The sequence below is a fragment of the Mugil cephalus genome, chromosome 4 (assembly GCF_022458985.1).
Source record: "Mugil cephalus isolate CIBA_MC_2020 chromosome 4, CIBA_Mcephalus_1.1, whole genome shotgun sequence".
Taxonomy (NCBI): domain Eukaryota; kingdom Metazoa; phylum Chordata; class Actinopteri; order Mugiliformes; family Mugilidae; genus Mugil; species Mugil cephalus.
Window position 1 is genome coordinate 20,099,503 of NC_061773.1, and position 16,826 is coordinate 20,116,328.

At 42.7% G+C, this 16,826-nt stretch overlaps 3 protein-coding genes across 3 annotated transcripts; 2 read left to right on the forward strand and 1 right to left on the reverse strand.

Annotated features, from left to right (window-relative positions):
* Positions 1 to 1,808: 1,808 nt before the first annotated feature.
* LOC125006818 (protein transport protein Sec61 subunit alpha-like 1) lies at positions 1,809 to 6,761 on the forward strand. The gene is made up of 12 exons (XM_047583232.1): positions 1,809 to 1,972; positions 2,808 to 2,875; positions 2,988 to 3,053; positions 3,161 to 3,239; positions 3,452 to 3,583; positions 3,747 to 3,856; positions 4,108 to 4,261; positions 4,358 to 4,518; positions 4,611 to 4,808; positions 5,348 to 5,539; positions 5,623 to 5,699; positions 5,788 to 6,761. The coding sequence occupies exons 1-12, from the start codon at positions 1,966 to 1,968 to the stop codon at positions 5,972 to 5,974; spliced, it is 1,431 nt and encodes a 476-aa protein (XP_047439188.1). The 5' UTR covers positions 1,809 to 1,965; the 3' UTR covers positions 5,975 to 6,761.
* A 1,367-nt stretch (positions 6,762 to 8,128) lies between these two features.
* Positions 8,129 to 10,744, forward strand: chchd4a (coiled-coil-helix-coiled-coil-helix domain containing 4a). Its single transcript, XM_047583566.1, has 3 exons — positions 8,129 to 8,290; positions 8,681 to 8,779; positions 9,542 to 10,744. Exons 1-3 carry the CDS (start codon positions 8,269 to 8,271, stop codon positions 9,904 to 9,906), a joined length of 486 nt encoding a protein of 161 aa, XP_047439522.1. The 5' UTR covers positions 8,129 to 8,268; the 3' UTR covers positions 9,907 to 10,744.
* A 2-nt stretch (positions 10,745 to 10,746) lies between these two features.
* Positions 10,747 to 15,545, reverse strand: si:dkey-202e22.2 (netrin-4). The gene is made up of 10 exons (XM_047583565.1): positions 14,673 to 15,545; positions 13,710 to 14,182; positions 13,369 to 13,638; positions 13,047 to 13,173; positions 12,476 to 12,664; positions 12,099 to 12,315; positions 11,883 to 12,010; positions 11,720 to 11,788; positions 11,467 to 11,637; positions 10,747 to 11,318 (listed from the first exon to the last, which is right to left on the reverse strand). The coding sequence occupies exons 1-10, from the start codon at positions 14,788 to 14,790 to the stop codon at positions 11,182 to 11,184; spliced, it is 1,899 nt and encodes a 632-aa protein (XP_047439521.1). The 5' UTR covers positions 14,791 to 15,545; the 3' UTR covers positions 10,747 to 11,181.
* Between the last annotated feature and the right edge of the window lie 1,281 nt (positions 15,546 to 16,826).

Here is a 16,826-nt window from a genome sequence, read left to right on the forward strand (position 1 = left end):
ACGTTGTTGCTTTGTAGAGTGTTTTTTTTTTTTTTTTTTTTTTTGTATGTGTAGAGACGGCTTTTAGTGAAAGCAAACATTTTGAATTCAATGTATTATTAACAAAGTCCACCCAACTGTAAAAGTACATGCAGAGCAATGACCTCACTTTTATTGGATCATTAGTGTAATTGCATTAACTTGTGGTTTTATCTGATGGAAGTGGAGCCTTGATTCTTTACATTCTGGTTCCTGGAAAAAAACAAAACAAACAATGTATACATGTACAAATACACATAGGTCCGTAAAATAAAATGACATATCATATAGATCATAGATAATCTGGTCAACACAACACGCAAACAGTGTATAAAGACAATCAGTGAACGTTGTCAGTCTAATTGCGTATGGCTCCATTGTTATGTGAAATTGTCACGTCTTTTTGCACCAGAGTTTGAAGAGAGCGTAGGCAGAGTCGTTCTGCACTGAAGCAACACTGAGCTCTAGTGGTGAGCAGTTAACGCTGAAACACAAACATCCAGTGCGTTATTTCTTAGTTACTGGGTGTGACTTAGAAATGATCATGAAATGTGGAGGAGTCTACATTGGGAGTCCATGTCCTTATTAGAAGATCATGTTTAAACCACATACTTTCTACTATTGTGCTGATTTTTTTTTTCTCATTTTATCATAGAAACACAAACAAACAACAACAACAAAAAAGTTTATTTTTTTTATTTTTAGGGGGACAAACCCAAAAACCTAAGAATGGACTGGACACACCTATGGTTCACAGACATTATGATGTTATTGATCCACATTAAATGACAATAAAATCCATGTATTTGGCTTCATAGTCACTTCTCCCTCAGAGGGTTTCGGCTCACTGGAGGAGTTACAACAGCTTCCTCACTAAAATATTACCACACAATACGATGAATCCAAAACACACCACCAACTTTATTTCAGCAAATTAAGTTGCACAATGAAAATAAACAAATAATTAAAGTAAATTAAAGAAAAAGACAAAAAGAAAAAGATAAAAAAAACAAAATAATACATAAATAAATAAGGCACATCCATAAATATTATACAATAGGAATTTTTACAGTTCAAATGTTAGTAGCCTAATAAATTCTATAATTTTCTCACATTGAATTACCACTTTTTTTTAAAAAAAAAAAAAAACATTGTTGAAAGGAGGAGCGTGTAGTGTCCTAATTTCTGCTAGTATACTCATTTAATTTTGTAATTTTATTGTGAATATTATTTAAAAATAAATAAAATTTAAGAAGTTTTGGAAGGATGTGTGTTGGGGCTCTTTGACAGAAATAAGGCAAATCCTAATGAAACATTCACCATTAATCTCATTTTATCACAGGCGAATTTTTACATTCATAGATGTAAGTTTACACACAAAATGTCTACATCTGTTGTCTTTTACAGCGAGGTTGAGCAATATATTGTTTCCATTAAGTTCTCCCTTAATGTGTGTGATCAATATAATATTTTCCTGTAAACTCCTACGGCCCCGGCATCCTGTATGTTAGATTTTGTTTTTCGTATATTTGTGTTTTGATGTGATTTATATGTTCTGTAATTGATACGTTTGTTAAATAAAGTTTGAGTAAAAAAACTGAGCCAGTGACGCTGATGACGCAGTTCTGGGGCGCCCTCTGTCGGATGGGAGGACTCTGACTTTAAAGCGGTTAATTTATGAATATTATCAAATAAATTAATGTATTTTCTGAGCTGTCCGTGTTGTTTTATCACCCCGGACTTAGTGTGTCCACGGCCAGGGCTTACGTGGCCTGCAGAGAGCAGCGGGTGGGCTCCGTGAGTCCCGGAGAAGTGACGTGTTTCAGCGGCTGCTCTGGTGACGTGTCTCTCTCTCTTTTCCACGGAGCGGCTGGATGGAGCCACACTGAATCCACGCAGCGCTCAGACTGGTACCAAAAACACGGCCGAAGACGGACTAAGGACACCATGGGGAGTACGTGAGATCACTTTCTTGTCTACACGTGTCGCGGGTGATCTTAAACACCCACTGTCTTTTTTTTTAAATTGTATTAATTACGAACAATAATGGGCACAAGCTAATTGGCTAACCTTGGGCAGGTTAGATGGCAGATACCGCTAGCTCACAACAAGCGGCAAGTTTACTCTAATTGAATTAAGATTAGCCCAGACCGTTCACCCGTTATTGTTACCGTCTTATTTGTGTGTCCTTTTCAAGAGGATGTTTCTAAACTTCCTCTTTTAACACGATCTGTGATTGAATGCTAGTTAGCATCCCGCTAGTATTGGCCGGATACACTGGTGAAGTGGGGGATTTTCTGCAACGATAACTCTGGGGTCTCCTCGCTTTTATGGCGGCACATTTTGATGTAGTTTAGCATGCACGATGGAGTAGGTGAGTTGCTGAAAAGAAGTGAGAAGTGTGTGTGTGAAACCACTTCGCTGTCAAAGCCAGCTCCGGCTTTGATTGACAGAGCTAAAAATGGTCTGAAAGTGACTACACGCTGGTTACTAGTTGGCCTTAACCATGCTCACATTTAAGTTTCTGTATTCACATACTACTGCTGGAGCTCACTCACTGCTTGTTGCAGCATTAGCCATCCTCCAGACTGCCATGTATGTGTCTACAGCTTTGTTGGCAGCTGTTCAGCTGATGGCTAGTGATGACGTAGCATGCAAACTTACCTAGTTCTAGGTGACCAAAAGCGCCACTATTACTCACACGTAAAGTAAATATGCCAGTCTTAAAGTTTTGTGCCAATGCACCATCACTTTGGTTTAGTTTTAACATGTATGTTCTCTCTGTGCAGTTAAATTTTTGGAAGTCATCAAGCCTTTCTGTGCGGTCCTGCCAGAAATCCAGAAACCAGAAAGAAAGGTTTGTTCTTTTGTTCTAAAGTAGCTTTATGAATGCACTGTGCACACGTGATTAAATATAAATGTAATCTAATCTGCTCACTCTTTTTTTTTTCTTTCTTAAAACCTTGCAGATTCAGTTTAGGGAAAAGGTGCTATGGACCGCCATCACACTCTTCATCTTTCTTGTCTGCTGCCAGGTTGGTATCTGTTGACGACAACCAGCCTGCTTTTAATGCTCTTGATTGATGGTGATGGTTCTTTGTGTAACAATGAGTTTACATCTTATTTTTTCTTCTTCGTTCAGATTCCACTTTTTGGCATCATGTCATCAGATTCAGCAGATCCTTTCTATTGGATGAGAGTCATCCTGGCTTCCAACAGAGGTGCGTGCATCTGTTAACTTGGTTCTCACAGAGCTCTTTTCAGTCCTCTGCAGCTCTGAAATAATCTAGTTCCACTGTTGTTATCAGCAGTGACGCAATCCCATTATCACATGTCAAAGGTCAGCAGTTGTAGACGCATTTGCATCGGTTTTGATCGTGTTGCAGGTAGCGATGCGGACTGTGTCGTTAAAGCTGCCTTCTTTGTTCCCCAGGTACTCTGATGGAGCTGGGTATCTCACCCATTGTCACCTCAGGCCTCATCATGCAGCTGCTGGCTGGTGCCAAGATCATTGAAGTGGGAGACACTCCAAAAGACAGAGCCCTATTTAATGGAGCTCAGAAATGTAGGTATTATTACACTCCACGCTCGCTATTTTTAGAACATGCCTCACATCTTTTGAAACCTTGAAGATGTCTTTGAAACTTTGAAAAGTCCACATTCCTCATCGTCGTTCCGTGAAGCCGGTTTTGCCAATTTCAAAGATGTTTCTCTCTTTACTTCTGCAGTGTTCGGAATGATCATCACCATCGGACAGGCCATTGTATATGTTATGACTGGCATGTATGGAGACCCCTCGGAGATGGGAGCTGGAATATGCTTGCTCATCATCATCCAGGTTAATATAAAAGGCCACTGCTGCTCCTGGTCTAAGATATAAATGATACAGTGTTGATCAAGCTCTTCAGAATGTTTTTATATTTATATTCTCTACATTGATAAAGACTTACGATGAACAATATGACTCCTTTTTATTAATATAAATAGACTGTGATAAGCTGCAACATGATAGACTAGAAGATAATTGTTTCATATATTCTGCTGTCTTCTTGTCCTGTCGCGGTTCAAACCCCCTCTCTGTGTCTTTAGCTCTTTGTTGCAGGCCTCATAGTCTTGCTACTGGATGAGCTCCTCCAGAAGGGCTATGGTCTTGGATCTGGTATTTCTCTCTTCATTGCTACTAACATCTGTGAGACCATCGTCTGGAAGGCCTTCAGCCCCACCACTGTCAACACCGGCAGAGGTAAGCTCAAACATTTTGAAGCTGCGTGATGGCGAGGGTTAGTGTCTCTTCATCTGTTTTACAAAGCCTGACCCTGTGTTTTTTTTTTTTTTCCAGGTACTGAGTTCGAGGGTGCTATCATTGCGCTCTTCCATCTGCTGGCCACCCGCACCGACAAGGTCCGCGCCCTGAGAGAAGCCTTCTACAGGCAAAACCTGCCCAACCTCATGAACCTCATCGCCACCGTCTTTGTTTTCGCAGTGGTCATATACTTCCAGGTGAGCTGACAACGTGGCAAATGTAGTCATGCCCCAACCTGCTTTTATTGCACTGAAAGGAAAATGGAATTAAATGATTATTACTTCTACAGGGCTTCAGAGTGGACCTGCCCATCAAGTCAGCCCGCTACCGTGGTCAATACAACACCTACCCTATCAAACTGTTCTATACCTCCAACATCCCCATCATCCTGCAGTCCGCCCTCGTCTCTAATCTCTACGTGATTTCTCAGATGCTTTCAACACGTTTCAGTGGCAACTTCCTTGTCAACCTCTTGGGAACCTGGTCTGTAAGTACATAATCGATTTGATTTGTCTCTAACATATCCAGTCCATGTCACAGGAGACTATAATGAGGAATTTAACTGGTACTATTGCTATTGTAACACAAAAATTATGAAAATTAGACAAATTAGATGTCGGTCTTTGCACATATTTTTTGTGTGCAGCTATATAACTGTACAACAGCCTACTGCAGTCAAATTGGTGGTGGAAATGCATAAGAAAAACAATAATATCATATAAAGCAGTGACACTTCAACAGTGTTGAGCGTGGGGGAGATTCAAGTCACGCTTATGTCGATTGAGAGATCCTGTTTTGCAAATGTGGTCATCCAGTGCAAGGAAAAATTGATTTTTACTGTTACTGTGATACTGTTTTTGAGATTTTGAGACTGTGATATTAAATGCTACCAAGACTTTCCCAGTCAGAAATATCAAGATTCAGGATTACTGAGAGCCCCTTAGTCCCCAGGGAAATTTCCCCGATTACTCGACCCACCTCTGCTCTAATACAAGTTTATCTAACTGATAAAACATTTGTGTTCAGGACACTTCGAGTGGAGGACCAGCTCGGGCCTACCCAGTGGGAGGTCTCTGCTACTACCTTTCCCCTCCGGAGTCGTTCACTTCTGTACTAGACGACCCGGTTCACGCCGTCATCTACATCGTCTTCATGCTTGGTTCCTGTGCCTTCTTCTCCAAGACCTGGATTGAGGTCTCAGGATCCTCTGCCAAAGATGTAAGTGTGTGGCATCAGTTTGGGCAGTGAGTCCCATGTTAAAAAATATCCACTAAATTAAAACTCATTTTGTGACTCCAAAGGTGGCAAAGCAGCTGAAGGAGCAGCAGATGGTAATGAGGGGACACAGAGAAACCTCCATGGTGCATGAACTTAACAGGTACGAATCAAACTCAGAAATGCAATCTCAGGTATTGGATTACATCTGTGTTCTTCAATATTTATGTGTTTGTCATCTGTACCTTCAGGTACATCCCCACAGCTGCTGCATTCGGTGGGCTCTGTATAGGAGGGCTGTCTGTCATGGCCGACTTCCTGGGTGCCATCGGCTCAGGTACAGGAATCCTCTTGGCCGTGACCATCATCTACCAGTACTTTGAGATCTTCGTGAAGGAGCAGAGCGAAGTCGGCAGCATGGGAGCACTGCTCTTCTAGAAAAATATCATCGGACGCACATCAGACACAAAGAATCCACCCTCATATTTTTTTTATTTTGCATTGTTTTTGCAATTTGTACAATCAGTGTATTTTGCTGCTGGGATTGGTAATTTTAGTCCATCACATTTGTTATCCAATATACTGCTCTTGAGTCTCAATGTCGAGTAAACAGTTTAAGTTACTCCCAGGGCTGAGAACAGTATTGTTCTTTCTTTGGTCCTTTTTATTCCAGTAGCAATTACCCATCTCTCTGCAGGCTGCCTAAATCCCCACTGACTGTCTATCAGCTGAAGAATGCCTACAAGCACAAACGTGTGAGGTGCCGTCTTTAACTTACCTCAGGCATTGTTCATTGCATCATGTTATTTAAAGCTGGAAGCACTGTGTCTGGACATTTCTGGGGAGCTGAAAGAAAGCCATGTCGTGTTCATCACCTAGCCAACATGCTTGAGGTTTTTTAGTGGCCTACAGTAGGGTTTCTGATTATCTCAGACAAACTGTTTTTCACTTTTGATTTTAAATCATGGACTAAGTTCATCTTCATTCTGGTCTTATGTAGGGCACAGTGTTCGTCCTCCGTCTCTGGGTCCTCAAAGGAAAAGTGTTTGTCTGTGTCGTCATACTCTTTTATTCCCAGACTGATTCGCTGCACAAAACTGCCGAGATGGTCGGGATGAGGGTGGGTTTGATAGGGATGAAAAAGGGGTTTCATTTTCGTTTTTACTTTATGTAACGAACATAATTGTGTTATTAAAAAAAAAAAAAGGATTTGTTTTCCAACACATTTGGAAAGTGCGTTCTTCATTCTTTTGATAACTGCTAAAAGGAGACTACATGTGGGCTAGATAATGGAAGCAAGCATTCAAATTACCTTTAGCACAGGTTGTGCATGTCTTTTGATTTCGACACAATAAGACTGAATAAAATATAGCCAATACAAATGCTATTTACTTACAAGAGCTGCAAGTTCAGTTTTTAGTTGTGATTTCAGATTCAGCCACATTTACACTCATCTCTAATTTTCTACGAGAGTATGTGAGATTTAAGATGAACCAGATACAACCAGTGCTTTAAGGCAGTAGTTAAATTTAGTGAGAGCTGGTTCCTTTGAGGCTCCCCAGAACTTTACCATTAGAGGGCAACAGACTCATAGCACTGGAGTTATATTCGGCACCTACTGATTATCAACTGTTTTTCTAGCGAGCCAAAGCGCACACCCTCTAACCATACGAGCCATTAACAATAATAAGGGAAGCAGTTATTAAAGTTACTGCCGGTTTCTAAAGGCAAGGCAGCTTTGTTTATGTTGCACATTTCATATACAGGGCAACTCAATGTGCTTTACATTAAAAAGGTGAAGACATACTATTAATAAAACTAACACTGAAGAAAGGGTTATAATTAACAAGTCATGATAGGAACAACAAAAACACTTTGAGGGGGGAAAGCTACACTGATGTAGGGCATAAAATAAGAATTCAGAAATTCTTTGAAATTATGATAAAGGGGGATCCACTGTAAATATGAAAACCTCAGAATAAATAAGCTCAGCATAATTTTTTTAAAATTATTATTATTGTTATGATTATTATTATATAATATATATCTATTTCACTAAACTAAGTTTCACTCTGTATTTTCCTGTTGCTCATCCATGTCCTCACTGCTCTTGCTTTATGGTACCACGGAATCATAATCAACATTTAATGGACAAACTTTAGCCCCAAAACGTCATAAAAAATAACTGGTAACCAGAGCTTAATGAGCCAAAACCTCTTGTTAAATTTCATTTTAAATTATTCCCAAACCCAACGATTGTATTAATATATAATAATATATCATTAGCCTACTAACATAATTGCCTAAGCCGTTTTTTGACTAACTGTTACAATATCATTAAAAATACCAATGTTCTTGCTAAAAATATTTTTTCTTGTTGCAAAACATTGAAGGCAATTATGCTATCAGGCTAACGATATGTAAGTATAAGTAGTATCATTGTACTGTTTAATTAAATACATAATAACAATAATAATAATAAAGGCTTGTGACGCGTTCTTATGATAATTATTTTTAATTTGTTTTATTTGGAGTAAAATTGTTGGTTTATTGAATTAAAATAAGACGTGACGTCATATTTGTGCGCCCGGCGGGGCCGCATGTGAACAGGTCAGAGGGGCAGTCTGACGCCGGCTAGCCTGTCAAATGAAACCCTTGTTGAATAACTTCTCGTATTCTCGTCATTTGTTATCACAAAGGAGGGCGACCGACGCACGAAAACACCGGCAGACATGTCGTACTGTAAACAAGAAGGTAATTACTTCCTTCTTTAATTCATTTTTTTCCCGTCTGTAGTTTGGCAATGTCATAAAGCTAGGCTAACCTGCAGGAAGAGCGATCCCTTACTGTAGCTTTCAGGTCAGCCGAGCCTTACTATTAGCTGTCGTAACGACAGGTTTACATCATACTCTACTATTTTCTTTATAATTCAATATGCTGCACCCTGCACTACTTGGACATGTAAGCTTACAGATCAGGAGAGATGTGAGCGGTCATCCTGTTGGCGCTGTCAAGAAAATTAAAGCAAAACAGGCTAACCTCAGCTAAAGCGCTATCACGGGGGTCACTGTCAGCAGTAATGTAATTTGTAGCACTATTAAAAGAATGTCTAATCTGTGTATTTGTTGTTTATTTGTGTTTTAGGTAAAGATCGCATCATCTTTGTGACCAAGGAAGACCACGAGGCTCCCAGCAACGCTGAGCTGATCGCCGATGACCCCGACGATCCTTACGAGGAGCAGGGTTAGTCCTTTAGTTCTCCTGGACCTGGTTTCCAAACAGTTATTTAGTTATTTTACTGTTAGAAAATACAGGACGTTATAACAAAGTGAAGACTAGCATAACTTGATTATTACCCCTTTAAGTGAAGAGATGAGCAAATTCTTTATTTTCCGTAATGCACGTTGATCACAATGCTGTTTCCATTCCACCAAAGAGTTTTTGGTGCTGATGACAATGCCTATTTATTTATTTGTCATCTGAAAGCTCCGTGCGTATGAATGTCTCATGTTGGCCAAATAACATGTAATCAAATCTAATGTCATGAGTTATCAGTGCACAATATTTTAGTCTTCCTATGACCAATTCTGAAATCCTTCAGCTACATTAGACGCTCCCTGTCCACATATTTTAAACTTTGATCTTTGCTCTGTGAAGTTTGTATCCAAACACTGACCCACATATAGCCACAGAGACACTGTTATCTTTAGAAAGCTTCTTCCTAAAAAGAGAGAAGACCTTGTGGGACTTGCTACATGTTTAAAATTGGTCGATTGCCCATTTAAAGCTCCTTTGGTTACAATTCCCTTTCTGTTAATTGTGTGTTTGAGACGACAAGTATCACTCAGAGTTAAGGATGATTATTTAACCAATTCCAAATGGAAATAGCACTTTAGGAAGAATACACTGCATAAATTGCAAATTTGCACAAAAAATGGTAAGAAACTCACACAGAAAGCAAGTTTAAGGCCTTTAACTCGTATGTTTCTTTGGCTGTTTCTTTAGGCCTGATTCTGCCAAATGGAGACATAAACTGGAACTGTCCCTGTCTGGGGGGCATGGCCAGCGGCCCGTGCGGCTCTCAGTTCAAGGAGGCTTTCTCGTGCTTCCACTACAGCAAGGAAGAGGTGAAGGGCTCCGAGTGCATCGACAACTTCCGCAACATGCAAGAGTGCATGCAGAGGTACCCCGAGCTCTATCCCCAGGAGGAAGACAAGGAAAGCTCCTCCCAAGAAGAGTCCAGCTCTGCTTCTTCGTCCGCCGCCTCGTCTGACAATTCTGCCTTATCATCTGAGATGGACTCTTCTCAGGTCTCTTCAGTAGTCTCTTCTGACAGCACTTCACCTACAGACAACCACGCCGCCAGCTAAAGTCAAATCAGTCACCATCCGCAGGCTCTAGTTGTTTTTGTACAAACACTGCCCGGCATCAATGAATCTCCTTGAGTAGTTGCGATTGGTCCTTTGTCCCGTTCAAGCCTTTGGAGAGGGCTCACTGACACAGCTCTGACACTCGTGGGAAATATTCACAGGCCATCAGGGGAAGACTTGCTGAGAAATGTAGCGTTGGTACAAAAATACAGGGTGCTCATTTTGCTGAGAACTCAAATATTATTGAATGATATGATTACCGATATTGGGCCGCGCTGATGTCTGCAGGGACGTTGGCTAAAAGACTCACTTTATATGCAACAGAAATTTAATTTGCTGCTTGTTGTCATGTTAGTCAGGAGTGTGTTAGCATCCTGAATGTGTGTTGGCCGGTTTAATGTCAGCTGGTCAGTAGCACTTAACACTGCTTCAGAACTAATCTTTAGGGTAAGACGTAATCATCCTATGGTTTAAACAGAGTCAGCTTTTTACTTCAGCCAAATCCTTCTACCTACTTTCCGTCACTTGAGACCAAACACATGTAACTGGCAAGAATGAAAGGCTGCTGTCAGAATATCTGTGCAGTTTATATGTCATAATGTTTCTAGGAGCGCTCGTGGTCTTCTTCAGGAACTTCAGGGTATCCATCCTTATCTGTCGCTGCACGAACAATGAAGTTGTTAATTGGCCTGTTACATTCACCGCTGACTTCATTTGGTCTTTTTTCCTTGTCCCAACACTGTTTAGAGTCTTTAACTGTGGTTAACAACCAGTATCATCCAGGCCTTAAAGGACTGCGTGGTTTTCTCAAAAAGATTAAAATGATCATTTAACTGTTTCAACTTCTTTTTTTTTTGTTTGTTTGTTTTTTAAAGCCAAAGAACAGCATCCCTATAAATTTTGTGTGTGTATGTGCAAAAAACTTTGAGATTTATTAGATAGTGAACAAAAGAGGGATAACACATTGGAGAATAACGCGGAGAGCCCCAACTGGAAATGAACTGTTCACGGCCAGCGCCCCCGTATGTGATGTTTACGAACTAAACCTAAACTTTTCCAGTTCACATACAGTATATATACATATATGACAAATCGTATGTACTTGTTGATATAAAAAAAAGGTATAATATTCATAGCATATCTGCTCCAACCATAACAAATATACTCCCTGAATATCTTGGATTGCAGTGATTTTCAGTCTTTTTTTATTTTCTGAATTGTCCACTGACTCGTCAAGTCCTCTGGTGTGTGTCCTCTGTTCCTGGATAATATGCATCATAGGCATCCGTTCCTCAGGCCCTCTGAAATAAATAGACCAAGTCGAGGTGTCCATGGCACCACCACACTCTGCATGGTGACCAGCAAACGCCCTGTTCCATGCTCCTCTGGTCCTGCTAGCAGGTAGTCCACACCTGTTAAAAAGAAAAAAAGTAACCTTCTATAAACTGATTGAATCTAATAATAACTGTTTTTTTCTGTGTCAGTTTGTTGTCTCTGTTATTTATGTTTCAATGTATGTTATGAGCCCATTTTCACTATCATGTATAGATGATGTCTTACCTGGGTTTAGTATGGGGCAGGTGCAGCCACGACTTGTCCAGGACAGAGGGTAGATGCTGATTGTCCCCAAGGACAGCGGCACCTGGCCTGACTGAAGGACCTTGCGGATCTTGACCTGCACTTCTGCGTGGCTGCCTTTGTCATGAGCGGACAGCACGCTTGCCTTGATCACTGTCATGGGCCACAAAGAGAGAAGGCTGAGAAGATGTTCCCAAGCGTCAGCCAGGCTGCGGAAAATCATTTCATTTCTTACCATAATCATGTTTGTCCTTGCAGAGTTCAGACATGCTTCTCAGCTTTTTCTCTTTACACCTGCACTTCCCTGTGTGGAGACACAGAGTTGTTCTTTGATCCCTTTTGTACCCTGACACTTTGTGATTCAACAGTTTTAACCATCACAATGCAGATAAAGTCACCTGTGTGAAGCAGAGCGGAGACTGCGAGCTCCTTCGACCACTGTGCATCTTCCTCCGTTGGGAACATATGATCCAAATCGGGGATTTTCCCGCCAATGGGGACGTTTAACACTCGATTATTTGTGTAGCTGTAAAGGAAGAGCATCATATCACATAAGTCACAGCCCTTTTTTCGGTTAAATTTTCTTTTAGAAAACTGATTCCCGCCCATAATACCTGTCCAGACACTGGCCAGTGGTTGGATCACAGCTGTGTGGGCAGGCACAGGCTTTGCAACCCTCCTCTCCGAAGCCCCAGTAGCCGGGTGCGCAGTGGCTGCAGCTTGTGCCCCCTACACCAGGTTTACAGTGGCACTGGCCACTCCTGGGGTGACACCAGGGTCCTTCCTCTCCAGGTGGAGGAGGCAGAGAGCCCCTCGGATCACACCAACAGCCTGCGAATGTACGGGTTTGTAAAAGTTGTAAATTTCCCTCTTATTCTGAAATGAGTTTACAAAGATGCCAGCAGGTGGAGCTACGAGGCGTTTTTAAGCGTCCCTTTCTTTGAGCTGAGCACACATCAGGTAATACAAAATGACAATGAGTGGCAGTTACGTGTGCAGGCGTGGGGGGAGCCGAGGGGCTGGGACGGATGGCGGTGGTAGCCGTGGCGACACCGCTGGCACCTGCGGCCGACGGTGTTGTGCTGGCAGTCCTCACAAACGCCCCCGCTGGTGCCGCCGGAGGAAAGCCACGCCCGCTGAGAGAAGTGACACTGATCTGCGTGGCCGTGGCACTCGCACTCTTGACGTGAGAGAGGTGGCGAGGAGAAGGAAAGGGAGCAAGCGTCAGAATATGCAAGTCTCTGTGTTTAGTTTGTGTGTGTGTTACGTTGTTATGCAGACCACAATTTAAAGATCCTCAACAAGCTCGGGGTCACGTGACCAAAGGTGACCTAGCCTACCCACACAGCTGAAGATAATGGCTTCAGTGGGGTTCAGTTGTTTAGTCTGGTAGAGTTGCTTTACTCCTACTTACAGGACCTGATTTATGTGGTGCATCTTGGCAAAATGTGAAAGCGTTGCATAACAAACGAGCCCACGCTTTAAGCATATGATAATGGAAGAAAAAAAAAGTCTCTGTTTGCTGATCTGATGTCTGTGCAGTCCCGTTGGTGGTCGCTTACTCTGGCATGGGTTGGACTCCCCGCTGCTGCCGTTAGCCGGCCTCCAGGGACGATCATTGTAGAGCGGGGCACACTTCTCACAGTGATCTCCTGCTGTGTGGTGAGTACACAAACACCTACCGAACACCTGGGAGACACAACCGAGGCTGCTTAGTCACTGACAGAGATAACATGCACCCAGGCAGGTGGTGGAAAGTGAAAATCAAGATTAAATCAAGATACTGTAAGTAAGTTTTTAACTTGAACATGAATGTATAGTCTACGTGTAACTAACACACTTTCTGTCACAGTCATATACAAACACATGGGCTGATCTACTCACCACATTACTGTCCTGTATTTTGTCGTGACTGCTGTTGTATGGTACACAATGCTCAGCGTGCCCGTGGCACAGGCAGGTCCCTCTGGCCTGTAAAGTGTAAATAGCATAAGGTGCTGGAACTGGACTTTCTGTGGCACTCAGAGATGACGGACAGCGCTGAGCTTTCAGCAGTCTGATGCGGAGATTTGTGAGGGTCAGGCGGGCGAGGGCCTCTGGACTGTAGGGGTCGAGTGTTTTAGCGCCGCTGGGGTCCAGAGTGCGTAGTATTATCTGGGATTAGAAACAGAGTGTTAAATAGAACTGAATCAAACATTCTGATGATGCTTCACGCCTTCACTTACCTCCCCACCACTGCACGGCGCAGCACTTGTGTAACGCGACGTACACACTGAGCCTGGCTGGTCAAAGTCGTCGGGCAAACCAAACTCCACGCTGCAGTTTTGTGCAAAGACTTTGACGGGTCCCCAGGTCTTTCCAAAGTCAGCAGAACGTTCAATGGCCATGGCGGCAGGCCGTGGCGACTTGAACACCAGAACCACATGAGACAGACAGAACTGTGTCTCCAGATCCAACCGTATTTCATCCTGGTTCCCCTGCACGGTGGTACCTCCACCTGAAGCCCACCAGGTATCCGGATGTAAGAAAGAATCATCAGTCATGTGAGCAGGCGGGTGAGTGTCCTCCGGGCAGGGGTGGGGGCATAGGTGAGGATGGACGGTGCTGTTCCCACAGCAGCTTGAGAGAGTGAGCAGAGTCCTGCCACTGGCCAGGTTTCCTATGGGTGGACTACAAGCGCGGTCCGCACATCTAGAAACTGACAGAGAGGGTGAATGAGAATGAAATTCTCTGTAGCAGTGATTTATCAGATCAGTGGTTTTACATCCTGTGACAGAAATGCTTTCACTGAAGTGCTAGCACTTTGCAGCACTGACATCAGGGACAACACCAAAGTCCTTCTCTTTGTGCTTTCCATGAATATTTAATCTGCCGGACCATTGTGCCACAGCTTCTGCTGTCACAGAATCCTGCCCTCTCTCCACTGCACAGCATTACAACTCTCAGGTTACATGGAAATGGAAAAACACGAGGTATCAAGTCTAAGAGCTACGTGTATGGCTTTTACTTTTAAAAGAGAAACAGCAGTTGGGATCTCTCTGCAAAAGATGATAAGCCATGACTTTTATAGACAAGTAACGCAACATGGCATTATGACTACAAACATCGCATGCAAACAGCGAGAAGAGCAGCGTTCAACAACACAATTCGTTAAAATAACATCGACCCAGAAAGATGATGCGCCTCACCTGCTCCGCTCCAAGCCACAAACAAGAGCAGCCAACTGAGAGCCACCAGCATCCGATGCCGACTTGCCCCAAGCATATTAGACACCGTCATCCTCGTTTCTGCGGTGCTTTGCAACATTCACGGTGCGATAAGCGCCTTCCCGCAGAGATCAGTTCCAACATCATGTGTAGCCTATTTTACAGACAAACGCATTTCTCTGCCAGTGACGCAATGCGCAAAGTGTCCAGATGAATCCAGGATTGTATTTGCAACGTCCTCCCAGGGATAACGCGTACAGCTGAAGTTCAAACCATCCTCGGGGACACTTGGGGCGCCTATTCGCGCTCCAGGTGAAGCAAGAATGCGGGTCGTCGGTATGTCTAAGTTTGTCATTTGAAAAATTTTCTTTGAGAAACGACAATTTTTCATCTGATTAACATTTGGGATCCTCCGCTTTTGCGCCTACCTTAACTTTGTATGAGCTTTCCATGAACTGCCAGACCGCTCGAGGGATTTGTGCGTTCAGCGCCCTACGCGTTTACGCACAGGAGAGGAGTATGCGCTGCTTTTATATATGGGTCCACTCCGCCTACACGCACACACACACATACACACACGCACACACTGCGCTGTTGCTGTACACTTAGAACACTGAAACAAAATTACTCTTTTCTCCAGACTGCTCGCCATTCATCCATGGTGACTCTTCCAAAGGTCGTGCGTGCGGACTTGTGACTGGCACGGGCTGGTCAGCGCGGTTAATGTGAACCAGCCGCACTGCGCATACCAGCTAAACCAGGTCCCTCCACTACCTGGGGCCTCGTAATAGGCTAGGAAATTAGTTTATATGCTTCTGTCCTCCTGTTTTTCAGCTGCAGTAACTCGAAGTTACAATCCCCTTTGAAGTCAAGCACGAAGAAACCCGAGCACAAAAACAAAAATAGTCCTCTGAGCAGTTATTTGCAGCTTGATGAGCATTGTGGCACCAAAGGAATCTGGCAGGTTGGAGTTTCATGCAAATGACTGGGACGAAGAAAGGAGCCTTTCTCCTTTCTGTCTGCCTGCCTGGATAGATTACTGTGTCATTTCTCATTATAACCATGTATAATAAACACATGGTCGGATACATGGCAGTTCTACTTTTTAAATTATTTTCAACCACTGGAAACACACGGTCCCTTGCTGAGCTTGATGCATTTTCCCTCTGTGGTGCACGCATTCTCTAAGTTGGAAGGGTAAACACAACGTCTCTTCAGTTTTATGGCTTAACTTCAAATACACGGGCTCAGAAGATTGGAATAGACGCACGGAATTGGATTGGTTTCCATAAATGTCTCCACTGCCATACAAATTGTTTACAGACGTGCCTCCTCGGTTTTCCCAAGAGTGGAGATCAAAACCAGCATTACTAAAGACCAGCATGGTCTAACGGTGATGATGATCTGTGTCATCTGTACTCACAAAAGTACTATGTTGTTTTAGAAGCATCTGGCAATTTACCCACATTATTCAAACGTCATCAATCTGAATTTGGTTTGTGCTGCTACTAAAAGTTTTTTTTTCGTTCCACATTCTTATGCCTCCTCTGTGATTTCATCTATGTCTGTTTTGCCCTTACTGTTTCATCCCTTCATCTTTCTGTCCTCCTCCTTAACAAAGTACAGGCAGTAATACCCACAGGGCGGTCTTCATCTTCACACATGTCAGTTTTTCCCTTTTGTCTCACCTATATGCTAAGAATAACTTTATAGGGAGAGGGGTCATGCCGTTTACGAGGGATTGGCGGTTATCTGGTAATACAAGTGGCATACAGATATAGGTTCTGTCTCTGATTTAGAGTCTGGCTCAGTGGGATGCACTGAAATGAGATTCCCATGCTTTCACAGGTTGCACGGGGAGGACCTGTGCTCGCTGGTATGTCTAACGGGGAGTGCTAATGGACAAAACATAACGCGAGTCATCGGTGTGGTCCAGCTGCATTTTCAGGTTCTGGAGGAAGTTCATATATATATGTGTATATATGTGTGTATATATATATATATATATATATAGTGTTTTCTGATTTCTAAAAAGGCCACAAAATTGTAGGTTTCATTAAATGTAAGTGGTAGGTTTAAGGTCAAAATTTGCAGCAGAGCTGTAAAAACCTTTTTTTTAAGAGCAGCACGGGTGAT